General features: G+C 47.5%; 1 protein-coding gene and 1 long non-coding RNA gene across 5 annotated transcripts in view; one reads left to right on the top strand and one right to left on the bottom strand.

Annotated features, from left to right (window-relative positions):
* The window catches only part of LOC136330910 (uncharacterized), an 84,375-nt gene extending 80,178 nt beyond the window's left edge, over positions 1 to 4,197 (bottom strand). The window contains exon 1 of the long non-coding RNA XR_010730413.1: positions 4,081 to 4,197. This is a non-coding gene — a long non-coding RNA (uncharacterized lncRNA). The remainder of the gene's footprint in view (positions 1 to 4,080) is intronic.
* The window catches only part of SLC22A23 (solute carrier family 22 member 23), a 212,744-nt gene continuing 197,314 nt past the window's right edge, over positions 3,623 to 19,052 (top strand). For all 4 annotated transcript variants that reach the window (XR_010730409.1, XR_010730410.1, XR_010730411.1 and 1 more), the window contains exon 1: positions 3,623 to 4,432. Coding sequence is in view for 1 of the 4 variants with exons in the window: in XM_066268495.1 (XP_066124592.1) it covers positions 3,761 to 4,432 (672 nt within the window). In the remaining 3 variants the exon portion in view is untranslated. The remainder of the gene's footprint in view (positions 4,433 to 19,052) is intronic.

Genomic DNA, 19,052 nt, shown 5'->3' on the forward strand with positions numbered 1-19,052 from the left:
GAGACAGAGTGAGTCAGAGAGAGGGATAGACAGGGACAGACAGACAGGAACGGAGAGAGATGAGAAGCCGAGCAACCCCTTGCTGGAGCCAGTGACATTGGGTTCAAGCTGGTGGGTTCTTGCTCAAACCAGATGAGCCAACGCTCAAGCTGGCGACCTCAGGGTCTCGAACCCAGGTCCTCTGCATCCCAGTTCGACGCTCTATCCACTGTGCCACTGCCTGGTCAGGCCTCTTTACTCCTTTTGTTCTAGGTCCCTCTACAAGGCCACTGGTGGCATGTCTTAATGAACTGAACATGTTTATTTTAAATTGGTTACCTCTTAATCTTCTTGACTAAATTTGGGGGTCATATTGATCCAAGAGGGATTTAGGGAAACCTTTAATCTAACTAGCAATTTAATTAAAATGCCTGGGCCAGTGCTGCAGATGGCTAATTCCAAAAAATTTATGTTGATTTCTTTTAGTTTGCATTTTAGAGCGTACCATTTCCTAGCATGTTCTCAGATTCTGGGAATGTATCATTGGAAGATTTCTACCACCTTTTGGGGACAAGGACAAATGATAGCTTGGCAATGAAACTCCCTGACGGGACCAAGGCTTCTCCCACCTAAAAATGCACAGTATCAGATACCTTTCAAACTCTGCTGTATGGTACTGCAATCTGTCCCTGCAACGTTGAAATGAAGAAACCCTGGAATGTCGAGCCAGAATATCTGGGTTCAAAGCCAGCTATTTAGCTCAGCTGTGGGCCACCTCTTTGATCTGATAGGCACCTAACCCTCACAGCCTCATCTTGAAGATCCATCTCTTGGGGGTCCTGGGAGGACTGAATGGGAGGTTGAAAGCCAACCCTACAAAGCCCAATGTTATGTATTCTTATGATTGGAATTTCCTCAAGGTCATGCTTGTTTTGCAATGAGTTACATCATTCAATAAATACAGTGTGTCCGTAAAGTCATGGTGCCCTTTTGACTGGTCATAGGAAAGCAACAAAAGATGATAGAAATGGAAACCTGCACCAAATAAAAGGAAAACCCTCCCAGTTTCTGTAGGATGATGTGAAAGCATGTGCGCATGCACAGATGATGACGTAACACCGTGTATACAGCGGAGCAGCCCACAGCCATGCCAGTCGAGATGTGGATGGTACAGAGGAAAGTACAGTGTGTTCTGTGGCTCGCTAAATTCGAATCCGTGACCAAAGTGCAACGTGAATATCGGCGCATTTATAACAAAGCGCCACCACATGGGAATAACATTACTCGGTGGGATAAGCAGTTGAAGGAAACCGGCAGTTTGGTGGAGAAACCCCGTTTCTGGTAGGCCATCAGTCAGCGACAAGTCTGTAGAGGCTATACGGGATAGCTACCTAAGGAGCCCTAAAAAATCTGTCCATGAGCCCACATCAAACTGCACTGAATAGGTATGAAACTGGGAGAGTTTTCCTTTTATTTGGTGCAGATTTCACATTTTTATTGTCTTTTGTTGCTTTCCTGTAACCGGTCAAAAGTGCAACATGACTTGACCGACACACTGTAGGTAAAGAGGCAGTGCCAAACACAGGTAGACCTCTTCTGTAACGGCTGGCCACTGAAGAGCAAATAAATAACATCTTTAAAGTTATATTTAAACTCAGAAATAGAAATTTACAGTTGATATAATAGTAAGAGTAGTAGTGGTAGTAATAATAAATGGCTAATATTCACTGATTGCTTTCTCTGTTCCAGGCACAGTGGTAAACATTTTGCATTTATTATCTCTTCTAAACGGGTGAGGAGACGGAAGAAAGAAGTCAATAATGTGAAGTTGGGGGGAGGCCATTACTAGTACACAATGTGCGCTGTCACCCCCAAAAGTTCTTTAAACACAAGCAGGTTTTGAGACCCATTTCTTAGAGGTTTGGTGTCTTCTCCAGCCCTTTGGGCCCCTTGGGGCCATGGTTATCTAATCACCCCCTTGTCAGCAGGAAAGACCGCGCCCACCCCTGACCCAAGGCCCAGCCCACTGGTAGCACTCAGAAAGAATTGTCTCAGATGTTTCAGTCTTTTACCTAGTAAGCACATGTTGCCCACAACAACAAAGAACTTGAGGTTAAATACATAAACAAAAAATGGAAATGCAAAAGAATACATTAGTAGATGTAACTTGGAAAGAAAAAGCATTTCTTCCCTCTTTCCCCCCAATCAGACTGTAAATGGGTCGCTCTATCAAGACTTCCATAAACTTCTTAGAATATGAAATGTGAGCAACAATTGGGGACGCTGGGATGAAAGGTGGCTCCTTATTCTCATCTGTCCCTGGCTGCAGAAGGAACGAATGCTAATGCAGCCGTTAGCCACAGGTCTCTGCCTGGGCAAGATTGGGGCTGGCATGCGGAGAGGAGGGAGAAATTTGTCACTATGTGCGCGGATACAGAGGTGTGCGCCTGCACTCAGCGCTCGGTGTTGTAAACGCGAATTCAAAATCTTGGGGAGGGGGTGGGGAATACCATCACCACCCACGTTTTTGTATGTGTCTCTTGGGTTGGCAACACATCCTTCTAGCATGGTACTTGTACAATATAAGCATTCGTTTGGGAGTAGGTAAGAAATGGCGATTTGGGAGTGGGTGCTGCAGTCGGTGGTGGGTGACCCGACGCTGCGGGTGACCGGCGACCTGAAACTGGCAAATGCGCCTCCTTGACCCTTCTCCGAGGACACAAAAATGAACCGTAGCTGCACCTCAACAAAGCGCGAGAGGACTGCCCCCGGATGTTGGCGACCCTTGGGTTCGCGACTGGGTATGGGGTGCAGGCAGCTGAACGGCGGGCATCTGCGAGGCCAGCGGAAGCTAGCAGAGGTCACCGAGACCAGGCGCACACCTGGCGGGTGGGTGGCTGGGTGGGGGCATCGCGCGGGGGCGGGAGCCCAGCAGCGAACACTCCGCATGCACACACTCCTGGTGCACACTGGCTCCCTCGGGATCCCCAGCGCACTTGCGCCTGCAGCCTGCAAACCTTCTCCTTCCCCGCCCCGCCCGTCGTTGAGGGACCGGCAAGGACCCTCCAGCCGTGCAATTCGGAGCGTCCCGCTGCCCCCGCCCTCTACCGTGGATCCCACGGCGGTGGAGGCGCGTCCCGGCTGGAGGGGGCGCTCGTGCCCAAGAGCCGGCGCAGCAGGTGCCGCGTTACCTCCACCTCGGCGGAGGGAGAAGGGGCGGGCTGGGGCCCGGGCGGCGGGGGAGAGCGGAGGAGGGAGGCCGGCTGGCGGAGCGGGAGACAGGACTGGCCCGGCAGGCTGGGACCCGAGCTCGCGGCTTCCGGGAGGCGCCGAGGTCGGGTAAATACATCACGGGCGCCGGGAGCGCGGCTGCCTCTCGCATCGCCCCTGCCGCCCGTCCTGCACCGCAGGGCGCCAAGCCCCCCGCAGAGGTGCGGTGCCCGTTCCACCACCTCCCGCGGTCAATCCGAGCAGGGAGACAGGCGGGCTCAGCCGCCGACGCCCGGGCCGCGGGTCTGATGAGCGGCGGCGGCTGAGGCCGGGGCTGGCCTTTGCCCGCCGTCCGCCCGGCACCCGAGAGGGGCTGCAGCGCCGGGCGCAGGGTCCGGGCCGGTGATATGGGGGCGGCCTGACGCGCCCCAGCGGCCGAGCGCTTTCTCTCCGGCCGCGGGCCTTGCTCAGAGGCGGCGGCGGGCGCCGGGCCCGGCGCGCTGTGTCCGAGGCGCCCGCGGGAGCCTCCGCCGCGCTCTATGCGCCTCTGCGGGCGCCGCGGGCCCGGGCCATGGCCATAGACCGGCGGCGCGAGGCGGCGGGCGGCGGGCCCGGGAGACGGGCCCCGCTGGGCGAGGAGAACGGTTCCCTGCCGCCCGGAGACGCAGCGGCCTCGGCGCCCCTCGGGGGACGCGCGGGCTCCGGCGGCAACGGCGGCGGCGGGGAGATCGAGCCGCTGCCTTCCCCGCATCCCGTCGGCGGCAGTCCGCACCCCAGCTGCTGCTCGGCGGCCGCAGCCCCGAGCCTCCTGTTGCTGGACTACGACGGGTCGGTGCTGCCCTTCCTCGGGGGCCTGGGCGGGGGCTACCAAAAAACCCTCGTGCTGCTCACCTGGATCCCGGCACTGTTCATCGGCTTCAGTCAGTTCTCGGACTCCTTCCTTTTGGACCAGCCGAACTTCTGGTGCCGCGAGGCCGGCAAAGGCGCCGAGCTGGCGGGAGTCACCGCCACTGGCCAGTGGGGAGCCGACGACCTGGCCGGCTGGACCAGCCCCCCGACCATCCCTTTCACCACTGCCGCCTGGGCGGTCGCGGGCAACCTTAGCAATAGCAGTGGAGCGGACAGAGGCGACACGCCACCCCTGCAGTCCCCTCCAGATAAGGGGAACAACGCCTCTAACTGCGACTGCCACGCTTGGGACTATGGCATCCGCACAGGCCTCGTCCAGAACGTGGTCAGCAAGGTATGGGCCCTAACCGCCTCGGCCCCGTGTCCACCCGAGCCCTTTTCACTCTGAGGTCGTTTCCATCCATCCCTCCATCCCTCTCCTTAGGCATCGAGGTCTAAGCTGGAGGCAGCCAGGTACCAAGTCCCTGAAGTGTTGCTGGCCTGTGTGTATAGGCATCCTGCATTGGCTTAATCGCCTCTTGTCCCCCAAAATAGATGCATTTACTTGGATATGAAGCGAGGGCTTTTTGCTGCCCTCCGCAGTGCCGCTGCCTCCCAACTCTAAGGGGGCACCATAGCCTTTCCTAGCATGCAACGAAACTCCAGTGCACATAGGGAAAGAGCGTCCCTTCCCCGTAAAAAGACTAGAGCTTCCATCTCCCTCTCTTCTAGTCCTCACCCTCATTAGGGCAGGGATGGCTGGTAAAGGGTGAGGCCTTTGATCTGTTACCAAACCTGCCCTGGAGGACCTGCCTCAGTTAAGGTATGCTGGTGCCTGGCAGGCCCAGGACTGCTCTCCTGCCTGACTGGTGGTTCCTATGTCTCCCACAAAGAAATATCTATCCATGAGAATAGTATCCTATTCTGGGGGGCATCTCAGCCATCTCCTGCTTGATTTGGAAACAGACTGAAGCCAACTAAGGAACTAAAATTGTAGCTAGAGAAACAAAGAGCTTTGCAAATGTCTCTGTCCCCCTTCCCCAGACTCAGTCTCCTCCAAAGATGGGTGTATTTGACTTTAGACTTTGCCACTCCAGTGTCTCCTCCAGTGATTTCTCAGGACTTCAGTAAACATCACTGGCTATAAGAAGGACACTAAGAAAATGTTGGTAGTACAGGACACCACTGCTCTTACACAGCAGCTGCTTTAATCTGAGGCATTGAGGCCCTGGTCAGCTTTGCCCGAACTTACAACTTACTCCCAGTGCAGTAGAGGCTCTCTAGCAGAGATACCACATTGTGTGGAATGGAGCAGCAGTGTTTGGTGAGAGATGTGTGGCCACCATAAAAATGGTGAGTGAGCAATGTTAGAACATCTAAACTATCTATAGATAGTTTATATCTATAGATAGTTTGTGCCCAAGACATCTATACTATTCTGGATTTCAACATATAAAAGATATCTTATGCCAACTTGTCAAGCAATTTGTGTGTGGGTTTTTTGACCCTTCTGTTATAAATAACTAATTTGCATCTTAAGGTAAATGCAGTCCTTTTCCTCTTCTGGCAGATTTAACTGTAGACTGAAATTGAACAGTTTATGATAATCAATATGCATGTACGTTTCCTCCAAATGCATGTGAGTAAACAAGTGTAGCCCACAGATGTGTAAGATGAAACTCTTACATCATCATCACCCTTGTTTTAATCTTGGCAGAAACAATGTCCTTTGGGAACTGTCTGGATTAGCTGTTAAACGGGGAGGATCCTTCCAGCGTAGTTCACCCTGACACCCCACCTTCACCCATCCAGACTGGCTTTCCCAAAGGTGTTCTGGTGACTCTGTTTCTCACTGATGGAGAGCGATATTTGTTTTTGGGGTATTTTGTTTGTTTGTTTTACTAGCATGGAAAAATGAGGAACAATGACAACAGTGACACTATTTTAATACTCTGTATTTCTGTGAAAGTAAGGCGTTGGCATCGTTTTCAAATACTTTAAGCCCCCTTTTAAAGGAGAGGAGGAATAATACAGGTCAAAGCAAGTTTTGGTGGAGGGTGCTCTGTCCTGGGGCCAGAAAGGAAGAAGACTTGAAAGTTAGGAGGTGTAAAAAGACTATCTTTATCATAGTGGTAGACACCCAGGAACAGCTCTTTGCATTCTGCCATGGATGGTGGGAGAAGGGAACTAAAATAGTTTTTGAAAATTGGTAATGGAGGCATACTGGAGAACTGGGAAAATTTTCTAAATTAGCACTTGAGAAGGTCAAGGATGGCACTAATGTGTGCAGTTTGTTCAGGAGATGCTAGATAAGTCACAGTTACAGGGCTGACAAGGCAAGACTGGGAGTCAAGAAGACTTTGGGACAATAGTTAGAGACACATTTTCATGGAAGATAAAGACTAGGAGGGACATATTGATTTTCACACATAAATAAGATCTAAATAAAGAACTGTCCTTCCACAGCGTTCTGTTCCATAGCAAATGCTTTAAAGAGCTTTCAGAGCAGATTTTGGCTCAGAGGAAAGCAGACTTTCTCTTCAGTTGGCTGTGCACTTTGTATAAACTATCAGATGCACAAACATGGAATGTACTCTGTGATGGGTGCTGAATTCTAGGGGTCAGGTCCCTGTCAGTTTTGTAAGTAGAAGCAAAAGTGGAAGGTTTGCCTCTTGTCAGCTGATGAAAGTTCAGGCCTGAGAAGATGCCTTTTGTACCCTCTTCCCTGACTCCATGCCACTTGCAAATAAGCCTCATGCAACATCTTTATCATTGGACTTCCTTCAGCATATATGTGCCCCTACAATATACACCTTATTCTATCCCCAGGGGTTAGGTGGGAAGGGGGATACAGAAGAACAGGCAAGAATATACTATATTATTACACTTACATGATATATTATACATATATTATTAATGTTTATTGTATTATGCATATTATGTTCATCTGTGTTGTAGTATATATTAAATAGCAGCACCAGCATTCCCTGTGCAGCCCAGTGTTCAGTTATTTCTGAGATCGTACTCAACAAGGATTAAAAAAAAACACACAAAAAAACCCTGCGTATTTTAAAATATTTCTCAATAACTTGCATGGTTTATTCTGAATGGTTCCAAGTGAATTCTTGTTGGTTTCTAATGTTCACCAAACCACTTCTTTGAATAATCCCTAGAATTTTATTTAAAAAATCAATGTCAGCTAAGCTTTCTAAGTTTCACTTTCTTCCTGTATATAAAATTTAGTATGCTTGTCTAGCTCCAGTCTTCAGACATTTCTTCTGTTATCCATGAATTCTCAAAGATTGCTGGCTTTTATTCTGTAAGGACACCTGAGAGTTGTTTAAATATCCTGAGAAGTAATTTGTATTCTTTTTCTGGTACTCAAGACTAGAAAGTGACTCAGTACAGTTTAATTAGGATTAAAAATAATTATAATTTCATTGCAACAGTAATGTTTAAAAAAAGTGTTGGGCCATTCTAGTGGTGTTTTATTTATTTTGTCTACACAACAGTGAACATCTTTATGCATATCTATTTTTAGAAATTGACTAATAATGCATGCACATGGTAGGAAAGCAGACACTATAGTAACATTTCTTGCCTTCTCTGCCTCTTTCCCTTTTCAGAAGCAACAGTTGTTATCTGTTTCTTATATATCCTTTCAGAGGTATTTTATTTTCATTTATATATTTTTCTTTCACCAATAATGACATACTATATACTGTTGTATGCTCTCTCTTTTTTTGCCAAATTGGGGATGGATACATATTAATTAGTACATAGAGAGTTCCTAATCCTTTCTGTGTCTTCACAGTATTCCGTTGTATGATTGGGCCATAATTTATTTAACTAGTCATCTACTAAGGGAGCATTTAGGTTGTTTCCAGTTTTTGCTATTACACAGTATATAATGACATCCTAGAACAAATGAAATTCTTAGAAGTGGAGGGTCAAAGTAGGCTGCATTTTTAATTTGATTGATGTTGTCGGAGTGCTCTCTACAGAGATCTTATTACCAATTTACACGTCCATCAGTAACGTGAGGTTCTGTCCTTTGACTGCATCCTTCTGACCCAGGATGTTAACCACACTTTTATATATATCCTAATTGGATATGCGAGAAGTTAAATATGGTTATGGTTATGATTTTGTATTTGTCTTATTGTGAAGGGGTTAAACATCTTTCTGAAATTGTTTGAGCCATTGTATTTCCTTTGAACTGTCTCTGCATGTCCTATGGCTTTATGTGTGTGCCTGTCCGGGAGTGCTACTTTCTTACTGATTTATAGAGGTACTTAATGCAGGAAGTAAATTAACCCTTTTGGATGTCTTGGTAATGTTTTTTTCCCTGGTTTTTTGCTTGTCTTTTGATTGTGCTTATGGTACTTTTGCTAGACAGAAACTTTTGGTTTGGATAGCGTCAAGTAAATTAATCTTTTAAAAAAAATAGTTTCTGTGATTTGTGTTAGACTTAGGACTTCTGTAATCCTGGAATATTAGAGGAAAATACCCTGTATTTCCTTCTAATAATTTTATGATCTCAATACCTCTTTAATTTAGTGTTGCAGATATCAGCTTTGCTTTTATGGAGATGTTAGGATAAATTGCTAGAAAGGGAAATAAATACCAGGCCAGAGGATATAACTAGCATTTTCACACAGGTTTTCACTTGCTCATAACAATATCTTAAATGTTGAATTTGTCAGTGGCCCTTCCTGATGGGAAGATTGGAAGCTAAACACTTGTTGGGCAGCTCTTCCCAGCTCCTGTTAGGAGACAGTGCCCATCAACACGTAGTGGTCTTACCCTCCCTTTATCTTTTTGCCCTGGACTAGCTGAAAAAACATTTTTTTTTTTTTTTTGTCTCTAGCATTTTTTGCAAGTCTCAATTCATTTTGGTCATTAGTCCAAGGTATAATTGAATCAAACATTGGTGTATTTAAAAGCATGTTGAACTCTCTGAATGTCAGTCTTGATGCTGACATAAACTAGCAGTGAGCTGGAGCCAACCTTGCTTCTGCTGACCTACACCAATGCTCACATCTGTATCCAGCCGTACATTCAGAAACATCAGGTTGATGGCTTAAAGTCAGCCATGGCGAGAGCATTTACACCATAGAAATTGGCACAACAGGGTTTATTTATTTTCTTTAGAAAGCCAGTTGTTGAGCAATTATTACTCCACTGAGCTTCACTCTGGACCATAGCTTTCTTTTTATTTATTTTTTTTAACCTTTCCTTGTTTGTTCTTCCTCTCATAGATATTAGTAGCCTATACTGAAACAAGCATTGTGCTATGTATTGGGGATAGGCAGAAATAGATAGTTTAACTCCTTTAGAGCTATAGACTAATGAGGGAGGTACACCTTAACAAATTAAATAATAACCTTTTCATTATAAAGAGTTAAATGTGTGGGAAGGAAGGGAAATAAGACTAGAAGAGCCTGGCCTAGACTGACTGGTCTCTGAGTGAAGCTAATATCGGCGATGAGATGTGAGGTTTGAGTAGGAGAGAGAGGCAAAAGAGGGTGTGTGTGTGTGTCTGTGTGAGCAAGCACGTTTTCCAGAGAGATGAAGCAGTACCTGCAAGGGCCCCATGTCAGGCAGGAGCTTATAATTGATGGGAGGCTGTGTGGCTGGGAACATGGGGAGGGGACACTGAGCCAGTTGGGATGAACTTGGAAGGGAGGGCAGTGAGGGGAGAGCATGTGGATGGGAAGAGGGCCAGGACCCAGCCCTGTGCCTGTGATGAAGACTTGGGGCTCTGCAAGTAGCCAGAGGGGAAGGAAGTAAGCATTTGAGAGGGGGTGAGGTAACCTGGACAAAGGTTCCATGGGCACCTGGGCCTGTTTCTGCAGCTGAAAGGACACGGGCTAGTCCGAGGAGGGGTCCTGAGTGTGAGCTGTGGAAATTCATGCTGGAGCTGCAAATCCAGACCAGACTTGGGGCAAGGGGGCCCCTGGATCCTGTTCCCAGGTCTGTCTGTTGACTAGAAACAGCTCTGGCCATTGGAATGTCCTGGTATTTTCAGTTGCCCTCCTGCTCAAAAGGAGAGGATGCTAATTAAATTTCCTCAAGGCTGAAAGACCATGACATAGGAACTATCAGTCTAGAATTCACTTCCATTCAACCAGCTTTACCTTTACCAAATGCCTAGTGTACGTAAAAGATTGCCCTGGTCACAGCTGACATATAATATTATCTTCTAGTCCAAAGTCTTGGACTGAGGCTTGGAGTTAGGAGGGTCTCTGACTTGTCCAAAGACACCAGAATTAGGGTTATAACTCAGCTGCTCTCACCCTGCAGGGCATTCTTGCCTTGCTCTCAAGTGGCCCCCGCCAGGGGAGAAGAGTCAGGAAGCCCTGGCCAGGCTCCTGCTCTTTCTTTTTGGGTTGTTCCCTTTAACTGGACAAGCAGAGATGGACTCCGGGAGCCTGAGGATGGCCAGAACTCTATGCCTTGATTGTTGCAGGTTGAGGGTGGGCTTGTGCAAACCACCTCTCTGGGCAGATTTCTCTAATCTCTGCTCCTTCTGTCTTCATATCCCACTTGGCTGCAGTTCCCTTTCCTTCTTCCTTCAGCCAGGAAGTTCCTATTCATCCTAAAAACCATCTCAGTCCTCATCTGGTGCATACTCCTAAGCTGTCTGTTTGTCAGAGCACTCACTGTATGGTGATCAAGTTGGTGTCTGTCCATTCCCCACCAGAGGTGTGTCTTACTGGTCTTTTGCCCACAATGTCTTCACCATGAATGTCCAAATTCGTCTGAACTCTTTTTTTTTTTTTTTTTCCGTCTGAACTCTTATGTTGTGAAAAGAGTGGAAGTTTTTACTTGGGCAGGTCTGGGTTCAAGTCTTGACTGAGCTACTCATGGCTAATTTACTTTTTTTATGTTTTATTTTTTTATTTATTCATTTTAGAGAGGAGAGAGAGAGAGAGAGAGAGAGAGAGAGAGGAGGAGTAGGAAGCATCAACTCCCATATATGCCTTGACCAGATAAGTGCAGGGTTTTGAACCAGCGACCTCAGTGTTCCCAGGTCGACGCTTTATCCACTTCGCCACCAGAGATCAGGCGGCTCATTTACTTTGAGAGCTGCAGGAATATCAACAGCAAGCTGGGTCATTGCTCACCTTACCTGGAAGGCTGTCCTGAAGATAGAATGAATATAGAGGGGGTGGGGGGAGCCTCCTTCGGGAGAGCTTGGCAAACAGAAAGCAGCTAGGAAATCTCAGCTCCTCCTTCCTCCTATGTGAGGTGAGGACTGACTGCATAAGTCATCTGAGGAATGTGTCGATGGCCTATCTGTCCAGCAGATAGGCCACACCTGGAAGGGAGATTATTCCTTGGGAGTTCCCAGGTGTGTCACCTTTCTGTGGAAACTGATGAGTGGGTGTCAGGTGTTCCCTTAAGAAAACTGAATCCAAAACTGACCTGCAGGGGTTTGTCTGGACCCTGAAAGGGTTTGTTTTCTTTTCTTTTTTTTTTTTTTAGCGATAGGGAGGGACAGATAGGGACAGGCAGACAGGAAGGCAGAGAGATGAGAAGCAACAATTGAAGTTGTTCTTCAATTGCTTTCTCATATGTGCCTTGACCAGAGGACTCCAGCCAAGTCAGTGACCCCTTGCTCAAACCAGCGATCTTGGACTCAAGCCAACAACCTTGGGCTTCAAGCCAGCGACCTTGGGCTTTATGCCAGCGACCTTGGGCTCAAGCCAGTGACCATGAGTTTATGTCTATGATCCCACACTCAAGCCAGCGACCTTGTGCTAACTGGCAACCTCAGGGTTTCAGACCTGGATCCTCACATCCCAGACTGATGCTCTATCCACTGCACCGCCACTGGTCAGGCTGAAAGAGTTTGTTTTCAGAGCTCTAATCTGAAAACAAAACAGGTCACCAGTCACAGGGCTCAGAGAGGATCTGAAAAGGAATGGACCTTCCTGGGGGCCAAGGCCCTGAGGATGTGAGATCTCAACTGCTCAGAGGTTGATCGGCTGTGCCAGGTGAGATGGGATTAGAGAGAAAGTGGGATTTTAGAGTTGATGGTAACTTTGAGTTGTAACAAAAGGGATCAGAGAGCTAACCGCAGGTCCAGGGGCCCCTTGTAAAACTGTTCTGCTCCACCTGGAGTGTTATGCTTGCCGAGTTTTGTGAGAGAGCATTGACTTTGACCTCAGCAGTCCACAGATTTTGAGCTGGGATTTAGTAGGTTTGCTCCTTCACTTGCTCAATGTTCACTCAATGCTGGTGATTATCCGTGGGCAGACTGCCCTCCCAACAAGTGACCTAGAGATTGACAAGGCCTACATTTCTAGGAAGGGGGGGGCAGTAGTTATTGATTGATTGACATGGGATTTTCCCTAAAATAAATTGTTGCTGTAATAGAGCCCGGCCAGGGTCCTCCAGGCCATCTTTGTGTGTACTACTGTACCCCATTTAGCTTCTTTTCTTGTGACTTTTGGTTGCAAGTAAACAAATTTCAAATTACATCAACAAAGTAGAGAAGAAGTATGTTGGGAAGATGCAGGGTTGATGGGTCAGAGAATCAACGGTGGGACTTGAGACCAGAGAATGCGTGTGGGTGGCATCTCTCAGGATCCCTGAGCCCACCATCATTGTTTCAGAAATCCATCTGCTCTCATCCCCTTCTCCAGAAGTTGACTTCCTTCCACCTCCAGACTGGCTCTGTCTGCCCCCCTTGCTCACCTGATCCGGCTCAAGCAATGGCTAACACAGAGGCCACCATTCCTTTGTTCAACTCCAGGTTCCTGGACATGAACCTGATGATGTCCAGCTTGGCCCTGAGGACAGGCAGGTTTCAGAGCAGCGGTTTGGGCTTCCCAGGGCTCTTTGTGTGGCGGCAGGGGTTAGGGGGCTTCAAATCATGTGACAGGAGCTATTCTTCCTTGGGGTGGAAGGGGGTAAGGATCTTTTTTTAACAATTAATCAAGAATAATTGAATATTGATGATTTGACCATTAAATGATTTAAACAGGTATTCTTTTTCTTCCCAAAGACTCAGAATATAATTTATCTGTTTGCTTAAGCTGTTTAAGTCTAGCATGGAGTCCATAGGAGCACCCTCCTGAGGCTCAGTTTCTAGAAATAGTTATGGATGGCCTTAGTTATTAGCTCCAGATCATCCAGGGGGCTTAGAACAAGCCCTTGGCAGTCACTGAAACAGTTTTGCAAATTACCCTCCACTCCTGACCCACACAGGTTTTCCCAACCTTGCTCTGGTCAGGACCAGCTTGAGAGCTTGCAGGGCCCCATGCAAAATTAAAACGCAGGACCCCTTGTTAAAAAACTCTCAATAGGATCAGGATGACCCAGCATTAAGCCACATGTGGGGCCCTTATGAAGTGGGCTCCACTTCTGCTGTCTTCTGGCCTGTCGTCCTTCACAAAGCTGGTGGTCACTTGCTTCAAAGCTGAGCGAGGGTACCTTGAGCCTTCCACGTTCTCTTCCCTACCTTCCTCCTAGTAGCTTTCTGCTTCTCCACTCCTGTGCTGTGTTGTGTGTCTTTTTCTAGATCTCTTGTAGTAAAAGTGACATGTACTTTTATACGGGCCTGTTTCTCCCAGGGAACAGCTTCACAGGGGCCTAACGAGTTTTGTCTTGGATGTTTTGTTAGCATGAGTGTGCACCAGCACCAAGGAGCCCAGGGTGCCTCCTCCCATGTTCAGGTGCCGCTCTAGCACCGAGGCGGGTGGCTCACTTATCTGAGTCATGACCCAAGGAGCTGAGTCACGGACACGCGTGGGAAAGGGCACTCAGTCATTAGGAATGGTAGTGAACTGGATATCAGCCTTTTTTTTTTTTTAATGGGAAGGAGGATCAGTCCTTTATAGAATTTAATTCTCCTAGGTAACAGCCACACTGTTCCTTAGTGTCATTTAGAGAATAGAAGGCAAAGGTGGGGATGCGGCCTGAAACAGTAGTGTGCTTCCTCTAAGATTAGATTAGAAGCTGCTTTATAAACTAGGCACCCCTGATTGTCACACACTGAGGACCTCCACTGTTCTCAAGTGCGCACCCCCCCCCCCCGGCTCGCAGTTAACACAGAGTTATTTTGACCTACTTAAACAGTTTAAATTGTATAAAATACTTGTCATGTAAAACTTACCATCTTAACCATATTGAAATGTACAGCCCAATGGCAGTAAGTGCATTCCCACAGTTGTGCTGCCATCAGCACTCGTCTTCCTGGACTGAGGTTCTGTCCTCCCACTCTCTACTCCCTGTGGTCTCTGGTGTCCACCACCTGCCGTCTGTCCCTGTGGCTTTGCCTGCTCTAGGAACCTGTTACAAGTAGAATCATGCAGTACTGTTCTTGTGTGCTTGGCTTGTTTCCCTTAGTTAGCATCATGTCCTCAAGGTTCATCCAGGTAGTAGCAGGTGTCAGAATGTCCTTCCTTTTTGAGGTAGAGCAGTATTCCATGGTCTGGACACGCTACATTTTGTTCATCCATTCATCCATCCATGGGCACTTGGGTTGCTTCCGCCTTTTGTCTATTGTGAATGACAATGCTATGGACATAGTATTGTCCTATTTTTTGAAGACAGCTACATTTAACCCTTCACCCCTCTTCTCCCCTCTCAGAGGTGATTTCTGCAGCCACCTGTTTGTACCTAACCCTAATTTTTCTCTCAGAACGTCTGCTCTGTGGCAGACCTGCTCTGCACTGGGTAGGTGACACAGATGGGTGGAAGATTGTCTCTTTCCTGGGGAAGGAGCGAGCGGTACAGCTGAGATATTTGGTGAGTGGAGGGTTTCAGGGTAGTGTGGGATGAATTGGATGAGTGTGTGAGGTGCTGGTCGCCGAGTGCATGGGGCGGGCAGTTATGCAGCCTGAGGCACACTCTTGACCCCACAGAGACTATGTGGCTTGGTGAGGTAGGGACGCTGGGCACAGTGGGCTTTCCCAGAGCACAGAGAGGCAGAGCAGGTGGGGGCTGCAGCCCCTTCCCCTGCACAGTTGTGAGGGGCTTGTCCAGGTGGTCCTCAAGCAGGACAGACTAACCTGTTCTGCTGACCACGTGGGAAGGCTGGAAAGAAAGCCAAGGCCTGCTGCGATCCTGGGGACACAGCGTGGATGGGCACCAAGTCCTCAAGTGGACACGAGCCTGGGGCTGAAGCACTTTCCTCCTTGGTTTCTGCTGTCACTTCTGGGCTTACTACCCTCAGATGCTTCATCGTCTACTGGATGAAACATCAGCCTGACCCCCAGGAACTGACTGGACCTGTGGGGTTCGGTTCCACGTTGCCTTCCCTATTCTTGCTCCTCCGCATCCAACCCTTCCTAGCACTTGTCAGCTCTTCTTCCCAATCCTGACCCCGCCCTACATGATCTCTGTGCCCCAGACAGTCAGGCGTGCCTGATGACAGGTCCCTGGGAACTGCCTCAGCAATCCCAGTTGGCCTCTGTGTGGCCTTGGCAGTGACCGGTCAGTCCTCGACACTCTCCTGATGGTAGGAGCGCTGCTTGCCCTTGCTTTTCCTTCTACTGTCCACTGTTCCTCTTTTCCCAGTACCCTGCATGAGTCCTTCAGCCACTCACTAATGAAGGTCATCCCCAGGTGTGTCAGTCAGCTAGGACCGCTGAAACAAGTACCCCGGAAATTTATTGTCTCGCACTGCTGGAGGCTGCAAGTCTGAGATCAAGGTGTCAACTGGGCTGGTTCCTTCTGAGGCCTCTCTCCCTGGCTTGTAGAGGGCTGTCTTCTCCCTGTGTCCTCACACAGGCTTCCCTCTGGGTGTGTCTGTGCTCTACCCTCCTCTTCTTATAATGACACCAGTCTTATTGGGTTAGGGCCCATATCAGTGACCTCATTTTAAGTTAATTACCTCTGTAGAGATTATATCTCCAAAGGAAGTCACATTCTGAAGTACTAAGGGTCAGCATTTCAACATATAAGGGTTTTTTTTGATGAGGGAACAATTGAGCCCTCACCACTTGAGATCCAGCACACACCCTGGGTACAGCAGCCTCAGATTTTTATCTGTAACTTGGGCATTCCCTCAGAGCCCTAGATGTGTGTATTTGGGCACCTGCTGAACCAGGCCTCTCGTCTGGCCTCTGATCTTATCTACCCCTTCTTCTCCCCCTCCTCAGATTTCAGTGTTTTGGTCCTAAGTAGCCAAGTGGCTCTTTTAACTCCTGCTTCAAATAACCTCATGGTTTTCTGTAGCCTTTTGGCTGAAGTTGGGCCTGCTGGCAGGTTTTTGAGGTTGCAACCTGCCTGCTTCGCCCTGCACCTGCTGCCCTCACACCTGCGCAGGAACCCTGTGACCCAGCCCCTGGCCAGTTCTTGCTAACACTTGAACTTTGCCAGAGGCGTTCCTTCAGCCCAGAATCCCCCTCTCCCTCCCGTCATGATACCACCTTCCTGAGGCCTTTCCTGACTCCCTGTTCCTCCACTTCAATCCCCTACCTCTGCTTTCTTGGCCCACATACATACCTTCAGGACCTGGATCTAGTAAATGCTCAGTGGACATTTCCTGAGTGCCATAGGTAAAGAAGTGGTGAAGGGGCTGCTGCTCTCTTCCAGGGGCCGTGGGGGGAAGGGGGGGAAGCTGACTTAGTTCTGCGATAGCAGGGATAGGAAGAAGAGGACAGATATCTAAGCCAGCTCAGACCTAGTGTCAGATTTCTGTGAGCTATTGAAGACTAACAAAAGTGATGTGTAATTTATCTGAAATAGCACCTAATCAAACTTGAAATCATACTGAGCTATGGAGTACATTGTCTTTACTTGAAGCCACTGTTTTTTTCAGAACTTTGTCACAGAGCTGTTTCTTCTATTGGAAGCTTTGTATTGAACCAGTCTGTCTGCACCTAGGTTGGGAACAGAAGTGGTGGCATTTGGAGCACTTAGAGTCACCAAGGGGACTTTTGGAAATCCCTTTGGGACCCTGGTACAGTTGTTTTAGAAAGTTCTCTGGATGATGTCCATGCAGTACGATTTTTTCTCCTGGGCATATTTGTTTTCTAAACATTTTTGGTTGTCACAACTAAGGTGTGGGGTTCTTGGGTAGAGACTGGGGTGCTGCTAAACATTCTGTAGTACACAGGACAGGCCCCAGAGCAGAGAGTGATCCTGCTCAAAATGTCAAATCCAAGTTTGAGAAATCTTGGTCTAGATTAATATAAAAGTTCATTGGATTTCCTAACCATACCTGATAGATGGCCAGGGTCAGCCCAAGAAACCTCAGCTCCTCTGTACCCCCTCAGGGAGGGGGAAGTGTTGGCGGGCAGGCTCAGGAGCCCACAAGGGTGGCTCACTGTGCTGGGAGTCACCACAGCTCAGCCTCCTTTGTGAGACAGGGCTCCTCTCTGAGGAAACAGTTTGCTAAGCATGCTAATGGTGTAAACCAAGTGTTCGCGGTACATTTAATCTACCTAGGGGGGCACATTATTATGAAAACCTACCTTAGGGTATTTATGTACAAATGAATATTGTTAATGACAGTGTCACTCATTAAAGTAGGTCTTTTGAACCTTTGCTTAGAACAGTGCTTGATTACTTGAAAAGAAAATTTATTTGGACATAAAAGGTATTTATGTTCAAACCATCTCTAATTCACACTAGCCTTTTCCATAATTAATCCCTTTAAGGTGGTTTGGTGGTGTTTTCACAGCTGGAAACGAGAAGTGCCCCATGAGACCCAGACCCCCATGAGGCCAGAACCAAACATACGCCTTATTTATGTTTGCTGAGTAACAGATCAGGCTTGACCTCCCCCTTGGGCACAGGTAGTGGACCTAAAGTAGTCTGAGTATGACATCCTCAGTGATGACACGTGAACCACTGAATGTAAGAGTGTCATGGGTTAGCTGGGGCTGCTGGCAAGGTACCCCCTTGACGAACCCCAGCTGACCTCCCAGCTTAGATGCTCACAGCGCCGCTGTCTCTGTCCCACTCATTCGTACTTCTTTGTGAGGGTTTGTGCTGACATTCTTGGCGTCCCTAGTAAAGAGCTATCAAGGGCTCTAGATGGTGAGACCTAGCTGAGTGTTCTTTGCTTAGTGGAGTGTCTTATCTGGCACTCAGAGATAACTTTCAGTAGCCATTCTGACAGGTGTGACGTGATACCTCATTGTGCTTTTAATTTGCATTTCTCTGATGATTAGTGATATTGAACATCTTTTTATATGTCTGTTTGCCATCTGTATGTCCTCTTTGGAGAAATATCTTTTCAGGTCCTTTGCCCACTTTTTAATTAGATTGTTTGTTTGTTTTTGTGTTGAGTTGTATAATTTCTTTATGTATCTTTGTAGGGACCTGTCCACAGCCTGGTAGTTTCTGGAGGTATATTGTGTGGTGAGTCATCAAATCTTCTACGTTCCAAAGTAGGGTCTTTGATTACTTAATTTGAATAGAAGATTTATTTTTAATTATTTTTCTGGTAAGTCTCATAAGCAGCTTTTCAAAAATGAATATCATCAAGGTTATAAGGGTGTGCTTTCATTGTTGTTTTTAGTATGTCCACTGATGACATGTTTGAATTGAATGGAATTGTGGGTTAAGTACAAGTTGTGGTTTCTCTACTCAATTAATTTTTCATCTGCCATATTGCTTTCCCCCATTTATAACTCTAGTTCCATTTTGACAGATTCTTTGATAAGCGACTCACGGGGAAGCAAAACTGCCACCTTGGTTATGAGTCTATTTCCAACAGCAACATTTGGGAAACTTAAATGACCTTGAACAACTGTAAGGTTACTGGGGAATTTAAAGACTCATAGTTTATCATACTGAGAATAGGTTTTTAAGTCTCCAAAGGGCATTTTACTCCTTTGTTGTGATGACACAGCAGTCTTTCTCTGCTTATCTATTTGAATTGGTATGGCAAGTATAGCAGTGTGATCTTATAGAGTAGTTAAAAATGTATGCAGAGGAAGTATCATAGAAAAAGTCTAGAGCAGTATGTAATGGTGAACACATGTTTATTAAGCAGCTACTATTTGCAA

Source organism: Saccopteryx bilineata, chromosome 3 (assembly GCF_036850765.1).
Source record: "Saccopteryx bilineata isolate mSacBil1 chromosome 3, mSacBil1_pri_phased_curated, whole genome shotgun sequence".
NCBI classification, from domain to species: Eukaryota; Metazoa; Chordata; class Mammalia; order Chiroptera; family Emballonuridae; genus Saccopteryx; species Saccopteryx bilineata.